The sequence below is a fragment of the Zalophus californianus genome, chromosome 4 (assembly GCF_009762305.2).
Source record: "Zalophus californianus isolate mZalCal1 chromosome 4, mZalCal1.pri.v2, whole genome shotgun sequence".
NCBI classification, from domain to species: Eukaryota; Metazoa; Chordata; class Mammalia; order Carnivora; family Otariidae; genus Zalophus; species Zalophus californianus.
This window is the reverse complement of record NC_045598.1, coordinates 161,218,891-161,245,090: the sequence shown is the minus strand read 5'-3', so window position 1 is coordinate 161,245,090 and position 26,200 is coordinate 161,218,891. Positions and strand designations below refer to the sequence as shown.

The 26,200-nt window shown below is 44.0% G+C and overlaps 1 protein-coding gene across 4 annotated transcripts in view; it reads left to right on the top strand.

The window, feature by feature from the left end:
• The first annotated feature begins 1,286 nt into the window (after positions 1–1,286).
• The window catches only part of RSPO2 (R-spondin 2), a 151,600-nt gene continuing 126,686 nt past the window's right edge, over positions 1,287–26,200 (top strand). For 2 of the 4 annotated variants that reach the window (XM_027615885.2, XM_027615895.2), the window contains exons 1-2: positions 1,287–1,698; positions 2,084–2,361. In XM_027615885.2, the coding sequence (XP_027471686.1) occupies positions 2,268–2,361 (94 nt within the window). In that variant the 5' untranslated portion in view covers positions 1,287–1,698; positions 2,084–2,267. Of the gene's footprint in view, positions 1,699–2,083; positions 2,362–24,432; positions 24,712–26,200 lie in introns of those variants that run through there. The other 2 variants (XM_027615913.2, XM_027615904.1) reach the window with 2 other exon arrangements.

Sequence of the window (26,200 nt, the reverse complement as noted above, 5' to 3'; positions counted from 1 at the left end):
TCTAGGAAATGGGACCAGTGACCTCAACTCAGATTTATCTTAGATGTTCTCAAGCATGCATAAAGGAAATAGCACTGAAGTTCTTAGCACATATTGTTATTTAATAGTGATATCTGTAAAAATAGTTATGGATAGACAATAATGGAATAGTTAATAAACATGACTATTCTAATAGTCTTATTGTTTCAACAGGATTGTATCAAGTTTCTAAATTTCTGAACATCTCCTGAAACTGAAAGCATAGAAAAGGAAATTTAAGTGGTATGATATGCTAGCATATGGTCATATCTACAAACATTCATTCTGCCACGGTTAGCAGTAAAAAAAAAAAAAAAAAAACTTATCTTTTGCCTAAGGAGTAAATACTTTCATTCATACAGTAATGAAAGCAGGACAAATTTCAACAAAATGAAATTAGGTAGCTTCAAAAAAATCAAAAAATCAAAAAATCAGGTAGCATCAAGTGTATGTCATGTAACACTTCGTTAAACAGTAGTCCCCAAACCCAGGGCACCCAGAAGTTTAAGTCAGGAGTCTTTGAGGGTGGAGGGAGAGTCGAGGATTATGACTGAGAAATACTTCAGTGGAAAGTGAACTTTTCTTTAAAGAAGCAAGGTCCCAATTTCTTGAGTCCTGTAATAAGCAAGGGACCACAAGTTTTTGTAAGTTTTTCTGGAGAAGAAACAAAGTCAAGAAACAACACTTCTGAGGATAAGCAAAAGCTATTGGAAATACCCCTTTCATTCGCTACACTGAGTGCGCATTTTAATTTCAGCCGTGCTAACAGATCTTCCTATAAAACAAAGACGATATGTAAATTAAAAAGTGGCAGAGGTGTGGTATCCCTCAGGATGCGGCTCAAGTTCAAACTCAGTCTGTCAGAAGCATCAGTCCCCGGAGGGATCTCAGGAAGTATGGTCTAGGACAAGCCGGCAGTCGGTCAGATCCTCCTGCAGGAAGGTCAAGGCAGGGGGTTGGAACCCACCGTAGAGCCCTTGGGGGTGAAGTCTGCTGGGCTCCGTCGCCCATCGCTGTCCGGGGGAGCCCCGGCTTCCAGCTTTCAGTTTAGCCGCGCACTCCAGGAAAGCCCGGAGGGGATTTGTCTGGGGTTGGGCTCGCTGGAAACTGTCAGCGCTCTTTAGGACCTCAGGGAAACCCGATAGTTTCTGGCTTTAGGACCCAGGAACTCCGAGGCAGCCTGACACAGATGCCTTGGACCACAGCACCACCTACTTATAGAAGCATCCCGAGCTTCAGCCGGGCTGCATCTCCGTCGGAAAGTGCGCTCGCCACATCCCTACGGCCTCGCGGGAGCGTTCTGTCTCCCACAGCTTGGAAAGGGAGAAATCATAGCTGTGAAGTGGCTGTGGAGTAGAGCCCGGGAAACCGCACAACTGGATAGGGACCTAGAGAGTGAGAGCTTGTCGTGCCGGTCGCCCGAGGACCGCACTCACCGGCGGGGACGCAGCATCCCCGAAGCTGCTGACGCGCCCTCTCCGCCGCGCTCCTGCTAGGCACCGCCAGCCCAGAGGACCGTGGGAGCACTGTGAACCCGCGGTGGCCGCAGGAATCGCGGAGCTGCCGGGCGCTCCCGGCGCCTCTCGGCAAACTTTTCCCCAGCCCACGTGCTAGCGAGGCGTCTCGCTTCCCCGGCCCGGGATGGAGCGCCGCGCCTAGGCACGCCCAGCCGTCCGAGACGTAAGTGCCACGGTAGGCGACCCGCGTCTGGCCACCGCGGCCACGGCACTGGCTTGCCGCACCGTGGGACCCGAGGGCCGAGGGGGGCTTCTTGAACCCTGCGCCCTTGCTGCCTTTGGAGCTCTTTCCTTTCCCTGGGCCCGCGGCACAACGCCCTTTCCTCCGGGTCGGAGCCTGCAGCTCGGCAGAGGTTGCTAATTCACTGATTGTAAATCACCTTCCCCTCCAAGTCGCCCGCAGCTGTGCGCTCGGGGTTAAACTGCCCCGCGGCTCGTGCCAAGCGGTGGGTTCCCGCCCCCCTCCCTCCTCTCCTTAAATTGGGACGCGCGAAGAGGCGGCTGTCTCCCTGGGGTGCTCTCCACTGTTTCTCCTCCTTGTCTCTCAGGTTCAAGGTTTGAGAGATGCTGACCGCGCCGAACTGACCAGTGCTGGGGGCGAGGGGGGGCGGCCGCGCTAGTGGCCACTCGCCCTCTGCGTCTTCCCTGGCAGCGCAGTGGGCGCCGGCTCCTCGGATGAGTTATCCAGTTCCCCGACTTTGAGAGGCGCCTCTGCCCCGCCCGACCGCCCAGATGCAGTTTCGCCTCTTCTCCTTTGCCCTCATCATCCTGAATTGTATGGATTACAGCCACTGCCAAGGCAACCGATGGAGGCGCAGTAAGCGAGGTGAGTCCTCCGCCCGAGGTGCGTGGTGTCGGAGTGGGGGCGGGTCGCGGCCCTCGTGCGGGGGCGCTGAGGGCTCCGGGGGGCAGACCGTGCCCTCTACCCGGCTCGCGCGCGCCACTGCTCTGCACTTTCTCGGCCCCTGAGCTCCGCAGAACGCCGTCTTTTCTGTCCTCAGAAGGCGCTGCGAGCCGGAGCGAGACGTGCTGGAGAGCCGGGTGAGGCCGGCGGGCGCTCAGGGCTAAGTGGTGTGCTTGTACCCGGTTCGCTGCCCCGCTTCTACTCCTGAACTTTCTTTCGCTCTCCTTTCTAATCGCGCATCCATTGTTTCTTGTGCTTCTTTGTCTTTCTCTCTTTTTAGTCCTCTTAACCATCTCCACTGCAGCTCATCTGTGTCTACCTTCCCCACCCACGTGCGCCCCAGATATCTTTAACACGGCCTAGCGCTCTCGCTCGCTCGCTCTGTGTGTGTGTGTGTGTGTGTGTGTGTGTGTGTGTGTGTGTGTGTGTGTGTGTGATTGAGAGAGAGAGAGAGAGAGAGAGAGCGCGAGACCGAGCTGAGAAGGGGTACCAAGTCAAGGGGGAGGACCTACATTTACAGGGAAAGGGCAAAATTGATCTCTTTTTCTGGGACCTAAGACTGCGTGGGATTTATTGAACTTTCTGCTTTGAGCAGCAACTTGTACGCGGGTTTTCTGGGGAGCGCTGCCGCGCGGAGTGATGTTTTGGGGACAGGCCTGACTTTCCTCTCTCCATATACTTCCCTCAAAAGTAGCTGTTTCTGCTCTCAATGAAATTCACTTGCGGCTTTCTAACCGCTCCCTCAATCTCCATCACTTGTGTGCTCTGCGGGGAAGGCAAGTGGAAGCCTCCAGAAAGACTTCAGAGAGCTAGCTTTCCGGCAGATTTACTGTGCGCCTATTTGAGTCCTGCTGTGGTTGCAGCTAATTCAGCTGCATTTTAGGGGAAGGGCTGCTAGACACAATGAAGTCTTCTGGGGGGATTTAAACACAACCCCAACACACACCCAGTCCGTGCGTTACCCGGCGCATGGAAGGTGCCCAGCAGTCTCCTCCCCCCCCCCGCTTGGAACTATCTGTCTTCGTCTAGCAATTTGGACTTCTGCACGGTTAGAATTTGTCTCGAAGTTAACAGATTTTGATTTTTTTTTTCCCCCCTGGGATGAAAACGTCGCACTTGACCTGTGATATATGTTTAGAACTTGTTCTATGGCATCTCCGGTCCTGCACCCAGATTTGGGAGAGAGCTCTTCGCGCCCTAACTTTTCATTGCTTTCTAGGATGTCCTTACACTGTTGCCACATACCCGAGGGCTGGAGATTGGCGGGCCCGAGGGCAGAGCTCGGATAACTGGTGGTGTGCGATTTCCTTAACCTCTGCTCTCCAGTTGACGCTACGAATCTGGTTTTTTAAAGAAGTCTGCTCTTTTCTTTTTCTCATTCCTGGCATTCGGAAAATGCTTATTTTCAGAAAAATAGGTTCACAGAAAAATGCTAGGGAAAAATTTCTTCCCGGAGGCCGCAAAAGTTTAGTACTGACGCTCGTCCTGAAAAGGTCCCTTTCCATCTCCTTCTCCACTCCTCCCCACTGGCTCCTTTCTCCACCTGGTATTTTCTTTTGAGGTATTAGTCGCAGATCTGGCAATTTTTGGTTACGCTGTGGTCAAAAGTGTTTGGAGAGGCTGTAGCCCCTCTTACCAGCACAACGTGCGGTCTACTTGGTTGGGGGAAAAAAAACCAAAACAACGGAGATGCTTAAAGTTCGCTCAGATAGAGAAATTCCCAAGACGCCTTGCCAAGTAGTTGATTATTAGATGACTGGCCAATTCCGTGAGTGAGGTCTTTCTGTCCCCACTGCCTGTCCCACTGTGGCGGAGCGAGGAGGTATCTAACGCAGGGCTTTGGGAGAACTTCACCCCGCAGTGCTGTTTGAGAGAGGACATTACAGCACCCCTGCGGCCAGAAGCGGTATTGCAGGCTCTTCCCGGCAGGGCCATCTCTAAAGTTGGCCCTGTGCCTTCTTAGGTATCTGACACAAAACCTATTCATTTCAAAGCTGCTTTGGCAAAATCTCCTAGCAATTACCCTCCACAGCCCCAAGTGCTGACACTTAGAAACCCAATTCTAAAGTGTGCAATAGTAACTTTTGCCAAGCAACCTTTCGATTTAATAAAATTCAACTGTTTTCAACTATGTATAAATTGGTAAGGCTGTAAAGAAAAAAATTTTTTATCAAAGTTTGCGTCCCCCCTCCCCTTAACAGATGTCCCTTCCCAAATTCCAAGTTTCTGGCTAAAATACGGTTTTTAAAAGTGACCACACTATCTGTGCCAACAAAGGGTGTACTGTGTTTTTAATTAAAAGTGGAACTACTTGAAGGCCTGGCTAGACGGCATAGGGTGATAGTAGCTTTTCTGTTTTGCAAGGAAGCTTAAGGATTGCATTGTGAGAGTATTGAAATGAATAGAGATCTAACTCAGGTTGTGTGAATTGTCCCTCTTCACAAACTTAAGCTGGTTTTAATTGATCTCATGTTCACTGATTGATTCTACACCAATTGTTGCGCTTACCAAACAATTGGCTTGCCCAAAGGAGATTGATTTAAATTAGTTCCTTGGTGAACGCTTGACCACTAGCCAAATCATGTCAGCAGTGACAGTTGACATACTAGAGCCTATTGTGGTACCAACATTTCCCCCTTTCCCTTTGTTTTGGATAGTGGCAGTTAAATATTACTTTCTAAGGAGAAAAGTGATTAGTACCTTAAAAAAAAGTGTTGTGGCTTAGAAGATCAGTTATTTTCTTGGCTTTGCTACTGTGTAGGCAGCAGTGATACTAGGATTGGTTAGGCTGATGCCTGCGAGCTGATTTTTTTTTTTTTTTATTCCATCTGCAAATAATCAGACCTTCACTGTGGAGCATTCTCAGAACTCCTTTGGCATTATGTTTAGTCTGCTCTATGATCTCAGATGCTCTGTAATATCATTTTCTTAATGAAATAAAATTCTTGGCAGAGATTAGATAATTTAGTCAGTTAAAATCAATTGCATCCAGTTTGGAATAGAGAACAAATATATCATTTAACTGTATGTTCTATTTCAAAATAGAAGCCAGAGGATTGAGAGAAGAGAATGTCAACCTTCCCTACTGTTGACCAAACCTAGTATGGGGGAGACCATCCTAAACGGCACCACCTCGCTCCTTCTTCCCCTTCTTTAGAAAACAAAATCCTAAAATAAAAATGTATTTGATAATCACTAATAGGTCCTGGTAGCATTAATTTTTAATTAGGCACAAACACAATAGAGAATGAAAATTGTGTAGAGAGGAGGCACATGCCAACGTTTTGAAAAACTGGGTGACAACTCACATTTTGTCTACATGGTAACAGTTGTAACTCATTGGCCCTCTCACCCCACCTCATTCAAAAGCATGGTCATTATTAGCTACTGTGAAACCTCACTGCCTTTATTTGTCTTGGAACCACTTAGGATTTATTTGTATGGTACACTGGGTAGATTGGTTTCATTTTTTTGGAATAGTTATAAGCCACATTTCATGTTGAATTACTGAAAGGTGGATAGACAAATCATAACTTTATTGTGGTTTTTGGGATTTCTTGAGCTTGGTATGCAGTGACTTAATTTACTATCTCCATTGTTTATATGCCCAATCACATTTTAACCAAGGATCTATGAAAACCTCTTGATAAGACTCCTTAAAAAGCAGTAAGGCTCCCAGATATGTGATTGGTGTTTCCGGTGGTTGTATGGTAGGGGGCATAGTATGACAAAAGTTTCCTGCCTAGACTTTTCCATAGTAAAGCCTCAGCTTCTCCCTCTGTAACCTCTCATTTTCCTTAAGATTAGAATTGGCTTCTTCCGTGAAACTGAAGTGTTTATCACAAACAGTGTGGTATGTTTCTCATAACTGAGGTTGGTGAAAAGCCTAAACATCCTCTCTTAAATACTGTTAGGGATAAATTAAAATTTAATGAAGAGATTTGGAGATATTTGGCTTTACAAGTACTATTAATGATAGTTTATTTCTCATTGGTATTCTTTCAAAAATACATATGTCACATGGAACATATTTACCTACACTTAAATGAGAAAACTTTAAAATATGTCTTCTATATTACCTTTTTAAAGTTCCAGAGTGTTTCTGAAAACTTCCTGTGATGTTTAACTTTGCATGTAAATACGCTCTTTTCTTCTTTTAATGGGCTGTTTTGTTGTTCTAGCATAATTCTGAGTTTTTCTGCCTACTATCTTACCAGGGCACAGAGGTTAAAAAAAACTGTGCCTCAACCAACCTTTTATTAAGCTACTGAAATTTGGAAGTGATTCAGAATAGGTGATGTTCTCCCAGGCCTCCATTTAATTCTGGCTTTATCTGCTTATAAATCCAGCTTGGGTAGAATCCAATATTTGCAGAAATCACAAGTTGGAAATGACACTTCTAATTCCTTAATGCAAAACCACCTCTTGATTTATTAAGAGACTAATTGGCCAGTGTATGGATTACCCAGGATACTTTTTACTTCATTCCTTCCAGCTGACTGCCTTTTAAACCTCATCCCCACCCCCCATGGGGATAAGCACTCCTACCCCTCCTAAGTGCAGGAAATAAATGATAGACAAATCATTTGATATAATACTTGATAACCACTCCGCTAAAATGGGGTGATAAGCCCTGGGATGAAAATTGTTTTAAACTTTTTTTTACCCTCCAAAATGTCATTTTTCCCCATTATCTGCAGTGTTGCATGTTCATATTTATACATTTCCATAATTTTAGCTGGAATAAATATGGAAGGTGCTAATGGGAATTTATGGAATAAATATGGAAGGTGCTAATTAATGCTGAAGAGAACACATACATACGATTAGATCTACGCTCAGGATGGGATATGTACGTATAGGTGTATGTGTGTTCGTGGGTGTGGAAAGAAAGGGGTTGGAGATGATATGACTATGAAAATCAGATCCTTGGAACTAAAAAGGATTTTCGTTCTTCTTTCCCAGTTGCTCTCTTGTCCTCTTTCTCAGACTGGATGGTGGGACCAGGGAGGGGGAGGGGGAGAGGGAATGAGTAAGGTGAGTGTGCTTTTATTCTTCCCAAGGCCTGCCCCCTAGCTGTTCTGCTCTTCTCTAGGACCTCTCCATGCCAGTCACCCTCTTTTAGAACATACTGCTTTCCCCCAATGCTAAAATTCTTAATTTCCTTCTTCCTCACATTGCTTTCCAATCCCTTCCCTTTTTCTTCACTTGTACCCTTCCCTTCTATTAACAATCCTGTTCCATTCACCCTTTAATCAGTTACAATATGCCTTCTGCATCCACCACTTTATTGAAAAGATTTTTTATTAACAGTCCTCCTTATATTTGCCTCCTTGCAAGGCCCACATGGTGGCAGCCCTCCATGACTTTTTCTGGCGAAAGCCCTCCTTTCTAAAAGAAAGTCTCTTCCTCTGACTAGCGACCTCATACTCTAGTTTTGCCTTCCATATTCCGCCCATTTCTCTTATTTAGTCCCCTCATTCAGAGGAGGTGTAGACTAGTGTTTATTTTCCTTTATTCTTTGCCTTTGGGGGATTTTACCCATCCCTGTATCTTCAACTGTTACTTCCATGTGAAGTCCTTCAACTCCAGCTTCAACTTAACAAAGAAAAAATTTTTTTCTCTTTAGCTTCAGATTCTATCCCCTCTGACTTCCCAACTACCGCTGTATGGTTAGATATTCTGTTCCACACACACGCAAACTTGACAACTCCTGTCCCCATCTGTGCCTTCTCCCAAATGTGTTCTCTGCCTGTGTCTCTTCCATTCATGAGGTTTCTATGAGTCGAAGCTGAAAGCCTCCCTGTAGCCTGTGTCTTCCCTATTGCCTCTTTCATTGGTTCATTCGGTCTTAGTGAGTCTACCTCTGAAAGGTTTATATCCACCCCGGCCTTTCCATTCCCAAAGGTACCCTCACGGACTTATCTCCCAGCATCTACTTCACTCCATCCTTTATGAGGCTGCCATGTTGAAGGTTTTTCAACCACGGATCTGATCATGTGACTTCTGTTAATAAACCCCAACCCTCCAGGTCTCCACACTGACTGCAGAATCCGTGCCAGCCTCTTTCGCAGGGCTTTCAAGGCGGCCCGCACCACCTATGGCAGCTCATTTCCAACTTTCCACCACCCTGGAAGCGCTACGTGCTTAAGCTTTACCGGGTTACTCCATTTCCAAACACACCATGTGTTTTGAGGTTTTTAAGCTGTTGAGCTTCCAAATGCCCAGCTAAAGTCACTGCCTTTAGGAAGCCACCCTCCCCCCCTGGAATTTTCTGCCCTTTTTCTGAAGCCAGAGTCCATTTTTCCCTCACAGCTTTCTCAGCTTTCTGTGCGACTCTTCAAGCATGCTCTTATTTCCCCCTTTATTCTGGTTATTTTGCCAAATGTTTTCTCCTTACCATACTTCAAACTCCAATTGGGCGGAGCTTCTGATTCCTCTCTGTATCCCCAAAGCAGGCCTAACAACGTGCTTCTCCACAAGCTGTGGCTGAACAAAAAGTCATTGTGAGATTTTGGTTGCCCTTAAAATAAATTTGGTGACTTAATGAGAAGATTTTTTTAAAAAATTTCTAAGTTCTTTGCACATAGTTTAAGTTTGAATGCATTCTTAGATAATAGGCATAATCTCATTATTTGCTATTCTTTAAAGACAAAAACCATTGAGATAGAAAAAGCCTCCCCCGCCCAGCCCTCATTCTGAAGTCTCTTCTGATAATCTTCAGAATTTCACAGAACACCCTAGTGCCTGTTGGTGTCTCTGTAAATACCAGCTGATTATTTCAATGATAGAGCCGTCCACATGGCAGGGGAGTTTGGGGCAGGGAAAGGGAAATTCTGGGGTGGGGTAATCTATATTTTTAAAAACACTTCCAGAGAAAGGGTCAACCAAGGATTTTTTTCATCCCCAAACACTTTGTCCAGAGGAATAATCATTTAGGGGAAAATAAAAGTGGTATTTCTCTTCCTAAAAGGCAATGATATTAATAACACACACACAGCAGGAAAAGTATTCAACCTGCATTCTTGTGTTTGTGACTTGAGTATATCAGAACTATGCAGATCATCGAGGAGGGATGCGGGTGTGTGTGTGTGTGTGTGTGTGTGTGTGTGTACAGATTCTTCTGTAGGTGTCAATAGAGGACCTAGGTTGTTTTTGTTTTTGTGCAGTGCCTTCTGGGAGAGCATTGACATTTCACTATTTGGAGGAGGTGCAACCATTTTGACAGAATTGGAAAGTGAAATGTGATTTTTAAAAACTAATGGCTGAGTGGAAAGTAGCTAGAACTAGAATGTAGTTCTCCTGAATTCCCTGGCTTTTCCTGTACACAGGACATGTCCAACATAAATGCTCATTTAAAGAAAAACAACCTTTGAAGCCATTCAGGAGTTCTTTGAACCACAGACTTTTATTGAGCCTCAACTTCTACAACTCCCAATTATGCTGATAAAATAATATTAAGTAACTGAATGCTGAATAGGCGGGGTAACTGAAGTATAGGACCACAAGTGGGATCTGGTTAAAAAGTTCTTTTTGCATACTTGTATTGCTCAATTTTTTAAAATTATTCTTTGTTTTTTAAAGAATTATTTTTGTATAAATTTTAGGAAACTCTTTCCTTGTATTCCAGTTGCCAGAACAATTACGTGCGTCTGTAGGTGTGCGCTCGAGCAGATGTGTCAACGTGTGTGCGTAGGTGTGTGTGCGTGTATGTATTTTATGTATGCTCACATGGTATACCGTCATAATCAGAATAACCAAGCAAGATTAGAGAAAAGCTATTAAATATTCTTTTACTCTTAAAATGTAGAGAAACTAATTATAGGTAGCTTTCCTTCTTACCTAGTTGCTTGGGGGAAAACCCTTAAAATTTATTTAGAATCTTTCAGTTCTCATCACTTGAAGGCTCTTAAGTGCAATTAAAGACTAGCTTACTGAGCACATTTCTTTTGAGCAGGGTTTCTTAACTTGGGGTCTAGAGATGGAGCCAGGGTTTTTGTGAATCCCCTCAAACTAGAAGCAAAACCTTTCTTCTTAGGGTATAGAGAGAGGATCCTAAAGCTTTCTCTGAAGTCTCAAAATGGACATGGTTCATCTGTTTCCTTCAATAGGTTAAGAAGCATTGGTTAAAGTAATAGGTAGACCTTAACTAGCCTGATGCCAAATGGCTGCTTCAAATTGATATGCACATTTGTTTTCTAAAATTTTATTTTCTGGGTGTCCGTTTCCAGTCATTTGCTGTGTATATATTACACAATATGAGCGAATATCAGAAGTGCTATCTCAAGACTTGGTAAATAATTACTTGGCTAATGATCCCTTACTCAAAGACAATGGATGTTTAATTCTCTCCATTCTTCTAAAAAAAAGTCTGTAGAACAACAATACAGAATAAGGTTTTTGTTAAAATCCTCTTCTCATATGGTCTAATTTTATCTCGTTAATAATAAAACGGAATATAGAGTCTTTAGAAATTGCTGTTGCAGTTTCCCAGCTGATGACCCACGCTGGCATGGACATGGCTCCTCTATATCGTGCTGCTGGTTCACAGGTTGGTCAGAACCAGCCTGAACATTCTTCAGGTCCAGGGGGCTGCTGCTGGGTGTTTGCTGCTGGGTCAGCGCATTTTATAGTTTTTCTACCAGGATGGGCTTCGTGTCTCACCTATTTATTGCTGGATACAACTTGCCAACCAGCCCTTTGGCGATTAAAACTCACAGACCGATAGAGGGCACACTTTGCATTCTTTTCCTTGCGCTTTGTTCTCTCATGGTCTGTAGGATGTGTGCTTACTTTGTTTTGTCCCGTTGGTTCAGGTGGGAAAACTAGTGTGCTTTCTCCAGTAAGATTGATGCTGTGATCATCTTGATATCCACACAGAAGGAGAAAAAAAGACCAAATAAAGAGCTTTCGGCCTTACTGGGGCATTTCTAGTTTGGGTCCCTAATCCTTTTGACAAAGCCTCACCGAAAGGCAAACTTAACCAACCTCACAGTTTTAAGATCTGTGAGATAAAGCTTGTGTCAACTTAGAGGTGGATTCCAGCTTCTACTACAATCACTTTGGAAAACATTAGTTTTATATAAAAAAATTTTCCATGAAGTGCATACCTGAAAATTCAAACAACTTAAAATTTGGAGTTGTCCAAAACAACTGCAAATTAACACTTGCCAATTGTTTGCCAAAGTCTTTAATCTTTATGGAGAATATCCATTTCTTTTAATGAATCTCTCGAATTTTTGCCTTTTGAGAATAATTGATCTTTGAAAATCCAGTGTTTCTTTTGTTTAAGAAAGTTCTCTTTCCTCATGTAATGAAGTCTGATGGAAGATTTAAAAAATTCTCTGGCCTCTCATTGTTCACCTTACCTGCTGTGTTCTAGTGCCTCCTTGTAGATAAAAGCTGGCTTTTAATGTGCGGGATTTGCTAGATCATCATTATGACTTTGCACATTACACTTTTTTTCCCCCCCTGAGACCAGTTTTCAGTTGAGTTGAATCCTAGTGGAGTTAATATCCCTATGACCAGATGGTGGATCCTGTACCCATTGTGCCTCCCCCACCATAGCCTTTTGGGGTAACTCTGGTATTTTTTGTTCCTTTCCACTACCATCATTCAGCCTTAAAGACTCTGCACTGAGTTAAAAACCCTTGGCAGCGCAGTGGATTGAGAAGAATTGCACCTGGGGCTCCGAGTTAACCATCATTAGATATAAATTAAGGCAGTCCTGGTCTTTGACTTGTCATGCCTTCTTGGTAGTTCTTGTAGATAGAAGAATACTTTAGAAGTAATGCTAGTTTTTGATGCTTGAGTCTTGAGGTTTTAGAGGTTTTTTGTTTTTGGAAGTGTGTGTGTGTGTGTGTGTGTGTGTATATGTGTGTTTAAAGGTCAGGTTTATAGGGGGAGTTTTGAGGAACTCTTGGGTGTTCTGCGCTCTTCTAAGTAGATAAAAGGAAGTGGCAGAGAACAACTGTAGGTTGGGTGAGCTGAACGAGCAAACTAGCTTAAAATTTTCTACTTAAGGATCTGGAATCTGTCTAATGTTTTGCGAGAAATTAAGGCTGTCATCCATAGCATTCCTTCTACTGGTGAAAGATAATCTTGTGGTCACTGTCCTTCCATCAGGTTAGTATAATAGAGAAACTTAGTCTCCTAACTTTAACAAAGTAATTTAAAAACTCAGATGTTTGATAATGGACAGCTGTGGTTCCCGGGAGCATGATTAGTGGGTTGAGGTTGGTTGTGGAGTTTGGGAAGCCATTGACCACAACTTCTGCTGGTCAGTAAATCATGCGGTGGCTGATGTGACTCTTGACTGAATCCTGTCAATTATGAATGATTATTTTTTGTCTTGCCTTTAAATAATACTATTCTGTAAAGTGACCTAGGGCTTGGAAATTGTCCCTTGAAAGTTGTCAAATTATGAATTTGGTATAATGCAGTTCCCTTATGCAGAAATAAAATAGTCCTTTGCAACTGCTATGGGTGGTGAACATGATTTTGATTTGAAAGTGACTTGGGCGCCTGGGTGGCTCAGTTGGTTAAGCCACTGCCTTCGGCTCAGGTCATGATCCTGGAGTCCCGGGATCGAGTCCCGCATCGGGCTCCCTGCTCGGCAGGGAGTCTGCTTCTCCCTCTGACCCTCTCCCCTCTCATGTGCTCTCTCTCTCATTCTTTCTCTCAAATAAATAAAATCTTTAAAAAAAAAAAGTGACTCAGTACTAACTGTTGTAAAGTCTTTGGCAAGCTTCAAGTAGTCCTCTTCTTGCTGAATTTTGAGAGAAAGTTTTGAAGAGATGGGAGAGCCTGAACTTAGGGGAAGAAAGAGCAGGAACAGAATCACTCCTATTCAAGACTTGTGGCCTGTCATGTAGAAAAAGGATGTGATTTATCCTAACTTTTGGAATTATGGGCAAAATGAAGGCTCATAGGAAATTCCATTAATGGAAGAGACCTTTCTTGATAATCGCTGGAAATTGCTTTTTCCAACAACAGTGTATTTTCTTTTTTTTTTTTTTTTTAACAGAGGGTATTTCTTAAGAGTGTTGTAAAGCCAGTGACTGTAGTGAGTGTAGAGGGACCTCTAAAGACCACTCACATCATGATGAGCACATCTGTAATGCATCTGGCATCTACTAGGTACTTAAATAGAAATTCTTGTTGACAGCTATTGACTCAAATTATAATACTTTCTAAGCAGAATATTAAACAACATTACTTCATTAGATTCTGCATCATATGCCTCTGAGTCATCATTTTATCTTTACTTTTATTTTTTTAAAGACTTTATTTGACAGAGACAGCGAGAGAGGGAACACAAGCAGGGGGAGAGGGAGAGGGAGAAGCAGGCTTCCTGCTGAGCAGGGAGCCCGATGCGGGGCTTGATCTCAGGACCCTGGGATCATGACCTGAGCCGAAGGCAGACGCTTAAAGACTGAGCCACCCAGGCGGCCCTGAGTCATCATTTTAAATGTTTGTAATACAAACAATACTATAGATACTGAAGCTTAATCTGAATTCCTGACAAAGGAAAGAAGACCTATTTCTCAATTCTTACACGACCATGATGTCAATTTTTGGATACTTCATTATAAGAAAGCCCGATTTCAATGCAGCTATAGACAGCATGGGTTATACCATACAAATATTTTGCTTTTTTGACTAGGTTTACTAGACTGGAAGATAAATGTGTTTGACCAAAATTCGTTAACAATAGCTTGCACTTAGGAAAACATAATAGGCTTTAAAATTCCTATTGGGAAAGGTAGAGAAATGCAGGTATATCATCAAATGTTACTTACTGAATTATATTTGACAGAGTGGGGAGTAATGGATTGTCCACTTTGAGGATCTCTGGTATAGTAAAGGACTCTGTCGTCAGCTTTGGAACAATATTTTCTTAATGATTAGGTTGAAGACAGCTGGTATTACCAACCACACTTTTGCATGATATGAAGTTGAACAGGAAATTTAAATGTTGGTTGATGGGTTACAAAAAGATGCCGATGGCTGGGCGTAACAAAATGAATTTATGAATGAAATTCTAACAAAACGGGGAGTGTTTCTCAAGATCAAAGAAGCAACTATGGAGGACTAGGATGTTGGAGACAAGGGGTTAGCGTTGATTTTTTTTTTTTTTTTTTTTTACTCCTCCTGCGGTTATGATGTGATACCGTTGCAAAAAGTAATTGGCTACATTAGGAGGAATATTCACCTAGACTGAAGAATGAGGAAGATGAAGGTTCCCAGCCCACACTAGTGTTCTGTTCTAGATGTCATGACTTTCAGAAGTGCATTGGCAGCACACACTCCAATACTGTATTGATTTCCTAGGGCTGCTGTAATGAAGTACCATAAACCAGGTGGCTTAAAAGATCAGAAATTAATTTATGCACATTTTTGGAGGTTAGAAGCCCAACATTAAGGGGTCAGCAGGTCCATGTACCATCTGAGATACAGAGGGGGGAAATCCTTTCTGGCCTCTTGCAGCTTCTGGAAGCCCCAGACATTCTTTACTTGGTGTCTGCCTAACTCCAATCTCTGCTCCATCTTTGCATGGCTGTCTCTCCTCTGTTCTTACAAGAATGCCAGTTACATTGGATTAGGGCCCACTCTAATGACCTCATGTTAACTTGATTACAGTTGTAAAGTCCTTATTTCCAAGTTAGTCTACATTCATAGGTATTGGTGATTAGGACTTCATCTCTTTTGGGGGGACACTTTTTAGTCCATAGCAAGTCCCACCCTGTGCTAGACCTTTAGGTTCTTTATGTCCTCATGTTCATAACAACCCTGTGGAATAAGTATTATTAATTATCCGATATAATAATTAGTAGTGGCAATAGAAGTAGAATGTGTGTGGCTGTCCCACTTCCACTAGACTGTGTACTGTGCATACAGGATAATAGTAGTGGGTCCCTGGACTTGGGCACATAGTGGCCCTGGGGGGTGAAGATGCTTTAGACCTGGTTTATAGGGTTTGGACTAGGAGACTTCAAATTCCTTCCTGCCTCTGAAGTTCTAGGAAACTGTATGAATCCAAAGAATCACCCGAGTGTGTTTATTACTTTTTCAAACAACCATGAATCACATTGGCGGCTTATTGTTAAGCTGGAGTTGAAAAATCTGTTTTGCTGATTTCCTGTTGAAGTTGACTGAACTCCAAGACCTGGGAGCATCCTTTACAGAACATTATAATCTTCATGTCGTCTACAGTATATTGCTTCTGGTGTTAGAGGTGTTTTAAATTAGTAGCCTTTGATTTTTGAGTGGCATCCAATACTGTTGTATTCACTCATTTGCTATATATAAAGGGCTACTAGAACATTATTTTAAATGTTCTTGCATTTTATTTTTACTTTTTAAAGATTTTATTTGAGAGCGCGCATGCATATGAGAGCGAGAGGGTGCAGGGGCAGTGGGGAGAGGCAGATTCCCCGCTGAGCAGGGACGCTGACACGGGACTTGATTCCAGGACCCTGGCATCATGACCTGAGCCGAAGGCAGACGTGTAACTGAGCCCCCGAGGCGCCCCAAAACAGTTCTTACAGGAAAAGCGGGCAATATGCTTAACTCTTCCCCTTTAATTGCCAATGGTCAGAGGAAGGAGAGGATGCATATTTGACCAGCAGGTTAACTTCACTGCAAGCAAATAAAATGCTTTGATTTGTGTCAGGCCATTGCCTGTCAGATGGAGGAGGCAAAATCTTGCAATAGTTTCTGCCTACTGAAACATTAGTGGTCAAATGACATCAAAACAGTCCTTCTGGCTTCTGCTAACAGGAATGAAATGCAAGCCTTCTGAAAACCTGAATTCTATTAGACATCTTCTGATAATGTTTTCTGTTAACAGCTTTCAGAGAAGCTCCTGAGTGAACATAAAGTAGCTTCAGCCTGGTGTAATCTGAGGCTCATTGGGTAGAAAAACAGTACTTTGTGCTACTTAAACACTCTGGAAGGCTTAGAGAGGGAGGAAGGAAAATATTTGAGGAGATCAACTGGATGTTGTAGAATACAAGTAACGTCACCTGAGAAGGATTAAAGTTTCCCCCAAGCTCTACCTGAATGGCAGCTAGCCACTGAGAATGTGCTCTCCAGGGCCGTCAATAGCAGGTTTTCGGTTGTGTAGTTTTGAATTTGCAGACATATCAAGAAAGGGTCTAGAGTCTATGTCTTCAGTGGGTAAGTGGCAGTAAAGTTATAAAAAAAAATTAACATTCCTCCTACTTAGGAGATGCAGCTGGCTCTAATTATAAAATCTTCCCCATATCCATTTAAAAACAGCTTGTTGCTACCAGTCAAGTTACCACTGGTGTGCCTTTTATATGACTCCATGAAGGATACCTATAATATGTACATTTAACAGCTTAGTGAAGTTGAAAATTTAATTCACACATGTCTATGAGGAAGATTATATTAAAAAGCCTGCTAGAAATCTTGAACATAAAACACCTTTCATACGTGGCTCGCAAGAACAAGCCTCTTGCTGGAGAAATACAACACTGTAGGTGTATGCCTTTCTTCCACGTAAAGTGCCTTTATGGTACTTTTAAGAGAGCAAAAAGTATGGTGAGCCGAAGAAATTGGTTACATTGCAAGCCAGGTGAACAGAACTGGAATGCACCTAGCTGGTTTTACTAATGAAAGATTGGGAATGATTTTTTTTTTTTTTTTTTTTTTTTTACCCCTTCAACCTGTATGTTTTTAAGAGAATAAATGAGCCATATCCGCCAATTAGGGCTGGTAGTTCATGTCCTTCAGACGCCATTTTTCTTTCAAGTTGCTCACCATGAAATTTAAAAATCTGTTTCCTTACTTTTGAGCAGTCAATACTGAAAACTTTTAATGTTGAAATGTTGATATGAACATCCTTTAAACCTTTTCCCCTTAAGAATCATGCACAGAACTGGATGTAATAATATACTATAATCATTACGTTTATTGAGCACTTTCTTTGTGCCAAGCATAGTTCTTTGTTACATGTAATTTAGTCCTTAAATGACCCTATACGGTAGGCTCTACTTTTCTAGCCATTTTACAGAGGAAGAATCTGAGGCACAGAAGGTAAATAACTGGCACAAATTCACAGAACTAGTAAATGTTAGAGCTAGAATTTCAGTCTAGGCATTTGGATTCCACCATACTCTTCACCACCAAGATAGAAAGGTAAATCTTTGATTTTACTGCCAATTATTCTCCAGATATTGCACTGATGCCAATTTTTTTAGGTGGGAGATGGGATGCTTATTGCCTTGAATTTGATTTTTTTCATATATATACACACACACGTATATAATTATATATGTATATAAATATAATCAGGTCATGATCTCAGGGTTGTGGGATCGAGCCCCACATCCGGCCCTGTGATCGGCAGGGAGTGTGCTTGAGATGCTCTCCCTCCTCTCCTTCTGTGTCCCTGCCCCTGCTTGTGTGTGCACGCACTCTCTCTCAAATACATCTTTAAAACCCCTTGTTGGATTATTTTTGAGAATAGAAAGAAGCCTCTCCTTTTCCCCCAAGGAACTCACTATTTAAGTAGAATATTCTTTTCCTGGCTCCACAAAACATTAATATCCACTTGGTTGCTTAAACCTTTATTTCTCATTTTTGGGCAGTACCTTGGATTTCTATAAGCCCCGTCCAGTATATTCTGAATCCTTCTTCCAAGTCTATTGACATTTTGTAGACCGTGTTATCACCATCTCTCTCCCAAAACATGTCGGTAGCCTTCCAGCTACTTTTCCTGTGGTCCGTTCTCCACAGGGTGCTCAGAGGGATTGCTTATAAAACAAAAGTCAGAGCCTTTGATTCTGCCACTTTAATGCTTAAGAGCTTTTTGTGATACCTGAAATAACACCCAAACTCCTTGCTCAGACCCAAAGGCTCCATGTGACCTGGTTTCTGCTTATGTCTCCAACTCTCCTTTTGGTATCTGTCCTTTGGTCTCTTCCTGTTTCTCAAACCCTCTACCCAATTTTCCTGCCTCAGGACCTTTGCACTTGTTGCTTCCTCTGTTTGGAAAGATCTTTCTCCCTCCTTTTCATAACAAGCTCCTTTTCTAGTCTCTGTATCTAAAGGAGCACATTGCCTTCTTGCTTGATTTTCTGCAGTTAAACTGTCTATTGGGGCCAAGATAGGGTGAGGCAAGAAGGGGGGTCTGTGAGGAGCACAGATCTAAGGTGTGCTCGCCTAAGCCTGAGAAGGAGTGACTCCTTGCATTTTGCACCATAGGAGCCTCACTCACTGCACCTAGTCCCAGCCTCCTCTATTCTATCACATGCTAGAATTTTGTTATTGTAGCAGAGAACACCGTATCTAGCAAAACCCATTTCTTTTGCCTCTTGCACATGTAGCTGGAGTACATTTCCCTTGTACCTGGGTGTGACTATGGGCCTGAGGTTTGTAGTAGAAAGTGTGCAGAAGTGATATATTTACTTCTAAACCTGGCCTCAGTTAACCTCCTATGGGAAAGGCTCTATTCTTAAGCCAGCCGACTTGGTGCAGAGGATCCAGCCTCACTTCTCTGCTCTCCCTCCGCCCCCACCCGCCCTGGGGGATGGCAGGACCACCAGACGAACAAAGCTTGGGTTCCAGAATGGCCTGTGGAAGTCTCCCAGCTGCACATCCACACCAGACTCTGTGATCAAGAAACAAACTTCTTCTGTGTTAAGCCATGGAGACTTTGACATTTGCATCAGCATGGGTGAATCTGGAGGATATTATGCTAAGTGAAATAAGCCAGAGAAAGACACATATTGCATAGCATCCCTTATGTGTCTTCTTAAAAAAAAAAGTCAAATTCATAGAAATAGTGTAGAAAAGTGGTTTCCAGGGGGCTGAGGTGTGGGGTAAATAGGGAGAGGTTGGTAAAAGGAAATAAAGTTTCAGTTATGAGTAAGGTCTAAGGATCTAATGTGTAACATGGGACTATAGTTAACACTATTTTTATAACTGAAACTTGCTAAGAGAGTAGAACTTATTTTCACCCAAAACAAAACAGTAAATAGGTGATGAATGTGTTAATTAACGTGACAGGGAGAATCTTTTCACAATGTGTTTGTGTATCAAATCGTCATGTACACTTCAGTAATACTACACATTTATTTGCCAATTATACCTCAATAAAGTTGGAAAAACTTGCATGGCCCTATCCAATTCTATCCAATCCAAAGCCCCATCCAGCTTTTAGAACATAAGCTCCCAAGGAGTGGGAGCTTTGTTCACATTGTCATCAATGTTCAGTATAATGCTTAGTCTGCTGTAGTTATCAGAATATTTTTGAACAAATAAATGCAGGCTATCAATAGCAGTCTGTCAAAAATCCAAGAATGACAAAAGAATAAGGCAGATAAGAAATGTCTTCTGGGTTCAGAGGGGAAGAAATGAATGATGCTCTAGAAGAGTTTATGAAATTGGGGACACAAATTACTCTTCAATATGAGGGGCGCCTGGGTGGCTCAGTTGAGCATCCCACTATTGATTTTTGGCTCAGGTCATGATCTCAGGGTGTTGGGATTGAACCCCGCGATGGGCTTTGCACTCAGCAGGGAGTCTGCTTGAGGATTCTCTCCCTCTGCCCCCCCCCCCCCCCCGTGTGTGCATGAGCGCTCGTTCTCTCTCTCATGCTTGCTTGCTCTTTCTCTAAAATCTGGGGCACCTGGGTGGCTCAGTTGGTTGTGTCTGACTCTTGGTTTCAGCTCGGGTCATGATCTCCTGAGTTGTGGGATAGGGCTCTGCACTCAGCACGGAGTCTGCCTGAAGATTCTTTCCCTCTTCCCCTCCCCCAGCTTGTGCATGTGTGCTCTTTATAATCTTTAAAATCTAAAAAAACTATTTATAAAGTGGTCCTGATATTTCTTACAGATGTTTTGAAAGCCTATACCAAAGTTATAGCACAGTATTTTACACTAAAATTTTATTTTTAACAGGATGTTAGGCCATATCCAATCATTCTTTAGTTACATGATTCTAACTGGAAAATACTGAAATTTGTTCTTACTGATTATGCCCAATATATTTGAACTTTAAGAATGTCTTAATTGACGCAGAGAAGTAATGTCCACTTTTATTACTGATAAAGTAAAATTCCTTCATGCTCAAGTTCAATAGATTATTTTGCTTGCCTAGTAAAGGAAACATTGGTTTGGGGTTAGGACCTAGTGCATTCCTTCTAGAAATGTCTAGGCCCCGAGGGGAGAGTATTGTCTGAAATTGTACTGTTGATGATGGGAAGCATTTTTGGTTAAGATTATTAAGGGATTTTTAATCCTTTTATGAAAAGGTTAATGTCTTTAATATTTTTGGAAGTGTCGGGTTTCTGGGTGTGGAGGAGGGTGGGTAAGAGCAGAGTGAGGGTTGCTGCTGCGGAGGCCTCAGTCGGCTGTGGTGAGGGCGGAGGCTGAGCGGCTGCTAGCCGCGGGTGCCTTTCCACCAAGAAGGCGGTGAGAGCAGGATGGGCTGGGGCAGCGGCTGGTCCCGGTTCTATGATCTCTTAGAGGATCCGCACATACAGGCTCAGTACCCAGTTGAGACCTAGAGAGTATAAAATCTACGTTCTTTATTCCTACTTAGATTCTAAAGTCATTGGTAAGGTGTGTGTGTGTGTTCTGGCTGGAATGGCTGTTGGCCGCTCTCTGCCCTAAACGAACCTGGAGAGTAACTCTTCACTAGCTCTGCCACAAACTGTGTGTGTATCACACACACACACACCCCCCACAGTGGGAGAGACAGCAAAACACCACACACAGACACACCCTCTCACACCCAGGCACACCCTCTCACACCCAGGCACACCCTCTCACACCCAGGCACACCCTCTCACACCCAGGCACACCCTCTCACACACCCAGACACACCCTCTCACACACTCAGGCACACCCTCTCACACTCAGACACTCTTACACACTCAGACACAAACAGAGACAGCGACTCAGTGACACACTCATGCACATAGACACACACTCGGGGATGCAGACACACTCACAGAGACGCACACAGACACACAAACACAGACACTCAGTCACACTTACACTCATATACGGAAAGACACACATGGAAAGACACACCCACAGGGAAGAGAGACATACACACGGAGGCACACTCCCACACACACACCAGCGGGGGCAGAGGGGGAGAGACTGAGAGACTCACACATACACACTGGGGGGAGAGAGAATCACATACATACACACAGTGAGAAACACGCAGTAAGTGAGAAACACACACAGACACACACAGATTTGTGCACAGACTCACACAGAGAGACTCACACGGGGAGAGAGAGAGAGAGACACACACACACCTGGAGATAAAATCTCTCCCCGTGTGTGTGTGTGTGTGTCTCTCTCTCTCTCTCTCATTACGCGCGCGCGCACACACACACACACACACACACACACACACACACACACTTGGGCAGAGAGACTCGCGCAGAGAAGCGTAGAGAGACTTGCACAGAGAGCGAGAGAGCGAGACTCGAGCGCAGTGGGACACGCAGAGGGAGACTCAGCGAGAGACTCGCTCACAGAGACCGAGAGAGACAGACTCACTCATAGAGACTCACAGAATCAGAGACAGAGGCTCACAGAGAGACACAGAATCGCTCACAGTCACTCAGACACAGAAAGTCACTCAGACACACACACACACACACACACAGTCGCTCACAGACATACACAGAGACTCAGATTCACGGAGAGAGAGGGAGAGAGACTCGTTCACGGACATCCACACAGACTCACAGGAGAGAGAGAGACTCACACAGAAGAGAGAGACCCACACAGAGACGGAAAGAGACTCACAGACACAGGGACTCCCAGAGAGAGAGAGACAGACACACACACAGACTCAGAGACTCACAGACACACAGAGAGACTCCCAGAGACAGAGAGACTCAGACTCGCTCACAGACACACATACACACACACAGCTACAGAGAGAGACTCAGACTCAGAGACTCGCTCACAGACACACACACACACACACACACACACACACAGACTCAGGGAGAGAGAGACAGAGACTCAGAGACAGACTCTCACACACAAACACACTCACACAGAGACTCACAGAGAAAGAGACTCTCAGCAAGACTCAGCGAGAGAGAGACAGAGACTCATAGATTCACAGAGACTCAGAGACTCAGACAGAGAGACTCAGAGACTCACAGAGAGATTCACAGAGAGAGATTCACACAGAGCAAAAGACACACACACACTCAAACACAGACTCACAGAGACGCAGAGAGAGAGACTCGCTCACAGACACACACAGACTCACAGGGAGAGAGAGACTTGCTCACGGACACACACAGATTCACAGAGAGACTCACACACACAAACACACTCACACAGACAGAGAGAGACTCACAGAGAGTCTCAGAGGGCAAGAAAAACTCGGGGACTCAGCGAGAGAGAGACTCAGAGAGACAGAGACTCGCTCAGAGTGTTACAGAGAGAGACTCAGAGAGACTCAAAGAGATTCACAGAGAGACTCAGAGACTCAAACACACACACACACACACACACACACACACAGACTCAAACACAGAGACTCACAGAGAGAGAGAGACAGAGAGAGAGAGACGGAGAGAGAGAGAGAGCGCGAGACTCAGAGAGCGAGACCCCCCGAGAGAGAGACTCACGGAGAGAGACACAGAGAGGGAGAGAGACTCACAGACACAGATTCACTCAGAGAGACTCACTCACAGACACACCCCCCCGCTCACAGAGACACAGAGACTCAGACAGACTCACAGACTCAGACACAGAGAGACTCACAAACACACAGACACACACACACACTCGCTCACAGAGAGAGACTCGCTCACGGACACACACACACACAGACTCACAGAGAGACTCACAAACACAGACTCCCAGACAGAGACACACAGAGAGAGAGAGACAGACAGACAGACAGACTCATAGACACACACTGAGAGAGACTCACAGACTCAGAGACTCAGACACAGAGAGAGAGACACACACACACAGCCTCACAGACACAGAGAGGCTCAGAGAGAGAGCCTCACACACACACGAGACTCACACACAGACACACACAGGCTCACAGAGACTCACAGACACACACACAGATAGACTCACATGCAGAGAGAGACTCACAGAGACTCACACACACACAGAATCACAGAGGGAGAGAGAGAGGGGGGCTCACAAACACACAGACCCACTCAGACTCAGAGCCGTGCACGCACACACACAGAGACCCCCCCAGAGACAGAGAGACGGGCACAGAGAGACATGGAGAGAGAGAGACGGGCACAGAGAGACATGGAGAGAGATGGGCACAGAGAGACACAGACGGCCACAAAGATATGGACAGAGAGGGAGGGAGATGGACACGGGGGGACAGACAGACATGCACATGGGGGGGAAGAGATAGGTGGGAGAAGAGGGAGAGATGGAATGAGAGAGGGACAGGGAGACAGGGGTGACAGTGGGACAGGGAGAGGGATAGGGAGGCACAGAGGGTGATAGACAAGGACAGAGATGGACAGGGGCATTGGGACAGGAATAGACGGAGTGAGAGAGCGCGAGGGACAGGGACAGACGGAGCACCTGAGACAGAGTGAGGGATAGGTATAGACAGCGAGGGACAGACAGCAGGACAGGGACAGGGACGACAGAGGGACAGAGAACTTAGATTCACCTTTTGACCAGACATTCTGCCTATTTAAGATAAAAGGTTGGGGCTAAATTGTCCCAAGAACCCTTTCAATGGTAAATTCATATTTCTATTCATTTGGTCCAAACCTTTTCGCCAAGAATTCTGCCACCTCTTAATGACTCTGGAGCATTGGTTAGCTCATTTCCCATCTCTGTGACTCAGTGGCACTCTGGCGGAGTGGGGGCAATGGTGCTCACCTGGCGGATTCTGTTGCGAGAATCGGAGGCCGTTCGGCAAGCCCCACCCCCCGCCCCGCCCCGCCCCGCCCCCGAGCTGCGCCGGGCGCCGGGGGAGCGTGTGGTGACCGTTAGCCGCTGCTAATTAGATTTTCCACTTGCTTGCTCTGGATGTCTTCTTGCTCAGAGCTGCAACCACAAGTAAGCCTCCAATAAATTGTCCATTCATGGTTTTGAAAGATTCCCTGAGATAGTGTCCTCTAAAAATGCATTCTAATTCCAACGAACTCCTAAGTTACTGCTAAACTACGTAGGAATTAGAGAAAAGTGCGATTTTATTGATCTGGCATTATTTAGCATGGCGCTGAGGAATACATCCTTGGTAGAAGTTTGCTCAAAATCGTAGGTAAGTTTGAATTTCTCAAAAGAAGGAGATTTTCCTTCAAACTAGCTGCTTGTGGGGAAGAACCAAAAATGTGTGTGCTTAGAGAAACCGAAATGTTGCTAAGGAAGGTGCAAAATGTACCTTATCGTAAAGAGTTATATAGAAACATGTTAATCTAGATCTCTTAAGTCCTCATATGCTCAATTTCCTAGCTTTCTATATTATCCAGTTTTACATAGTTTTTATTTCCCTGTGAAAAGGAGTTACATTAGAAATCTTCCACCTGCTGAAAATCTAAAAAGTTCCTTTTTATATTATTGCATTTTTACTTTTTAAAAATTCAACAAACTGCTACTTTAACATGTACACAGCTTAGTTTGGTAGAAGTTACCAAACTTAAATTTACTTAACCCTGCTTGTACAATCCATACGTATTTAATGTATATGGTTTGATGAGTTTGGGGATATGTATACACCTGTGAAACCATCACCTTGGTCAAGGCCACAGACCTGTTCATCACCTCTGCAAATTTTCTCCCACCCTTATTGTTATTTATTTTGTGGTAAGAAAAGTGAGCATAAGATCTATTCTCGTAGCAAATTTTGAGCAAATTAAATTACATCTTAATTTTAATGGAGTGTTGTTAGCTACAGGCACTATGCTAACAGTAGGTTTCCAGAACTTTTGTGCATGTGACTTGAGTTCTTCGGTGAGGATCTAGGAGAAACTGCTGACTTCTGAGGCAGGAGTCCTGGGTTTGAGTTCCTTCTGGATGGGCGTCGCCTCTCGCTGTGACTACCGTCCTTGAATCTTTCTGGGCTTCGTGTCAAAAGAATGAATTTGTCCTTTTTGCTTTTCCTTCTGTCTCTTAAGACAAAACTCCCCGTGTGTCGTCTTCACTTGCTGGGATGATATTCACAACTACTCTGTCCTATCCTTTCCAAATCCTGGCCCTGATCAGCCTGGGCCCTTCTGTCCTACTCTCTGAACATTCACGCATTTTCTCTCTGCACTATTTTTTTTTTTTTTTTTTTTTACTGATGAGGCTTTTAGGCAGTTAGGTAGTATATGAAATATTTCTTTTTCGATTATTGGGCATCTCTTAGTACCCACATCTTTTTGTATACAGCAAGAAGCAGCCAGTTTAATAAGACAAATGTCTTTGTGGCCTTTTTCTTTTTCTTGCTGCTGGAGCCCCAAACCCCAAACCTCCACTGTACTAAATTTAGTGTGTTGATTTCTACCCCCTCCCCCCACAAACTGCCTCTGTAACAGCTCTCAACTCGGTGACTGCCAATGACACCCTGTCTAGATTATAGTAATAGGCATCCTCTTTTAATATTTAGGTGAGTTTTCAAAAATATTAGCTACCAGTTTTTATTCTCTCAACATTTCCGTGAGTCTCTTTGCCAAATGTGTTATTGTTGGGATCGGGGTGCAAGGGAAGGGGGAGAGCAGCTCTGCTCATTGCTGAAAACCCTGCAGCGTTCTTCAGCTCTTGCACACATC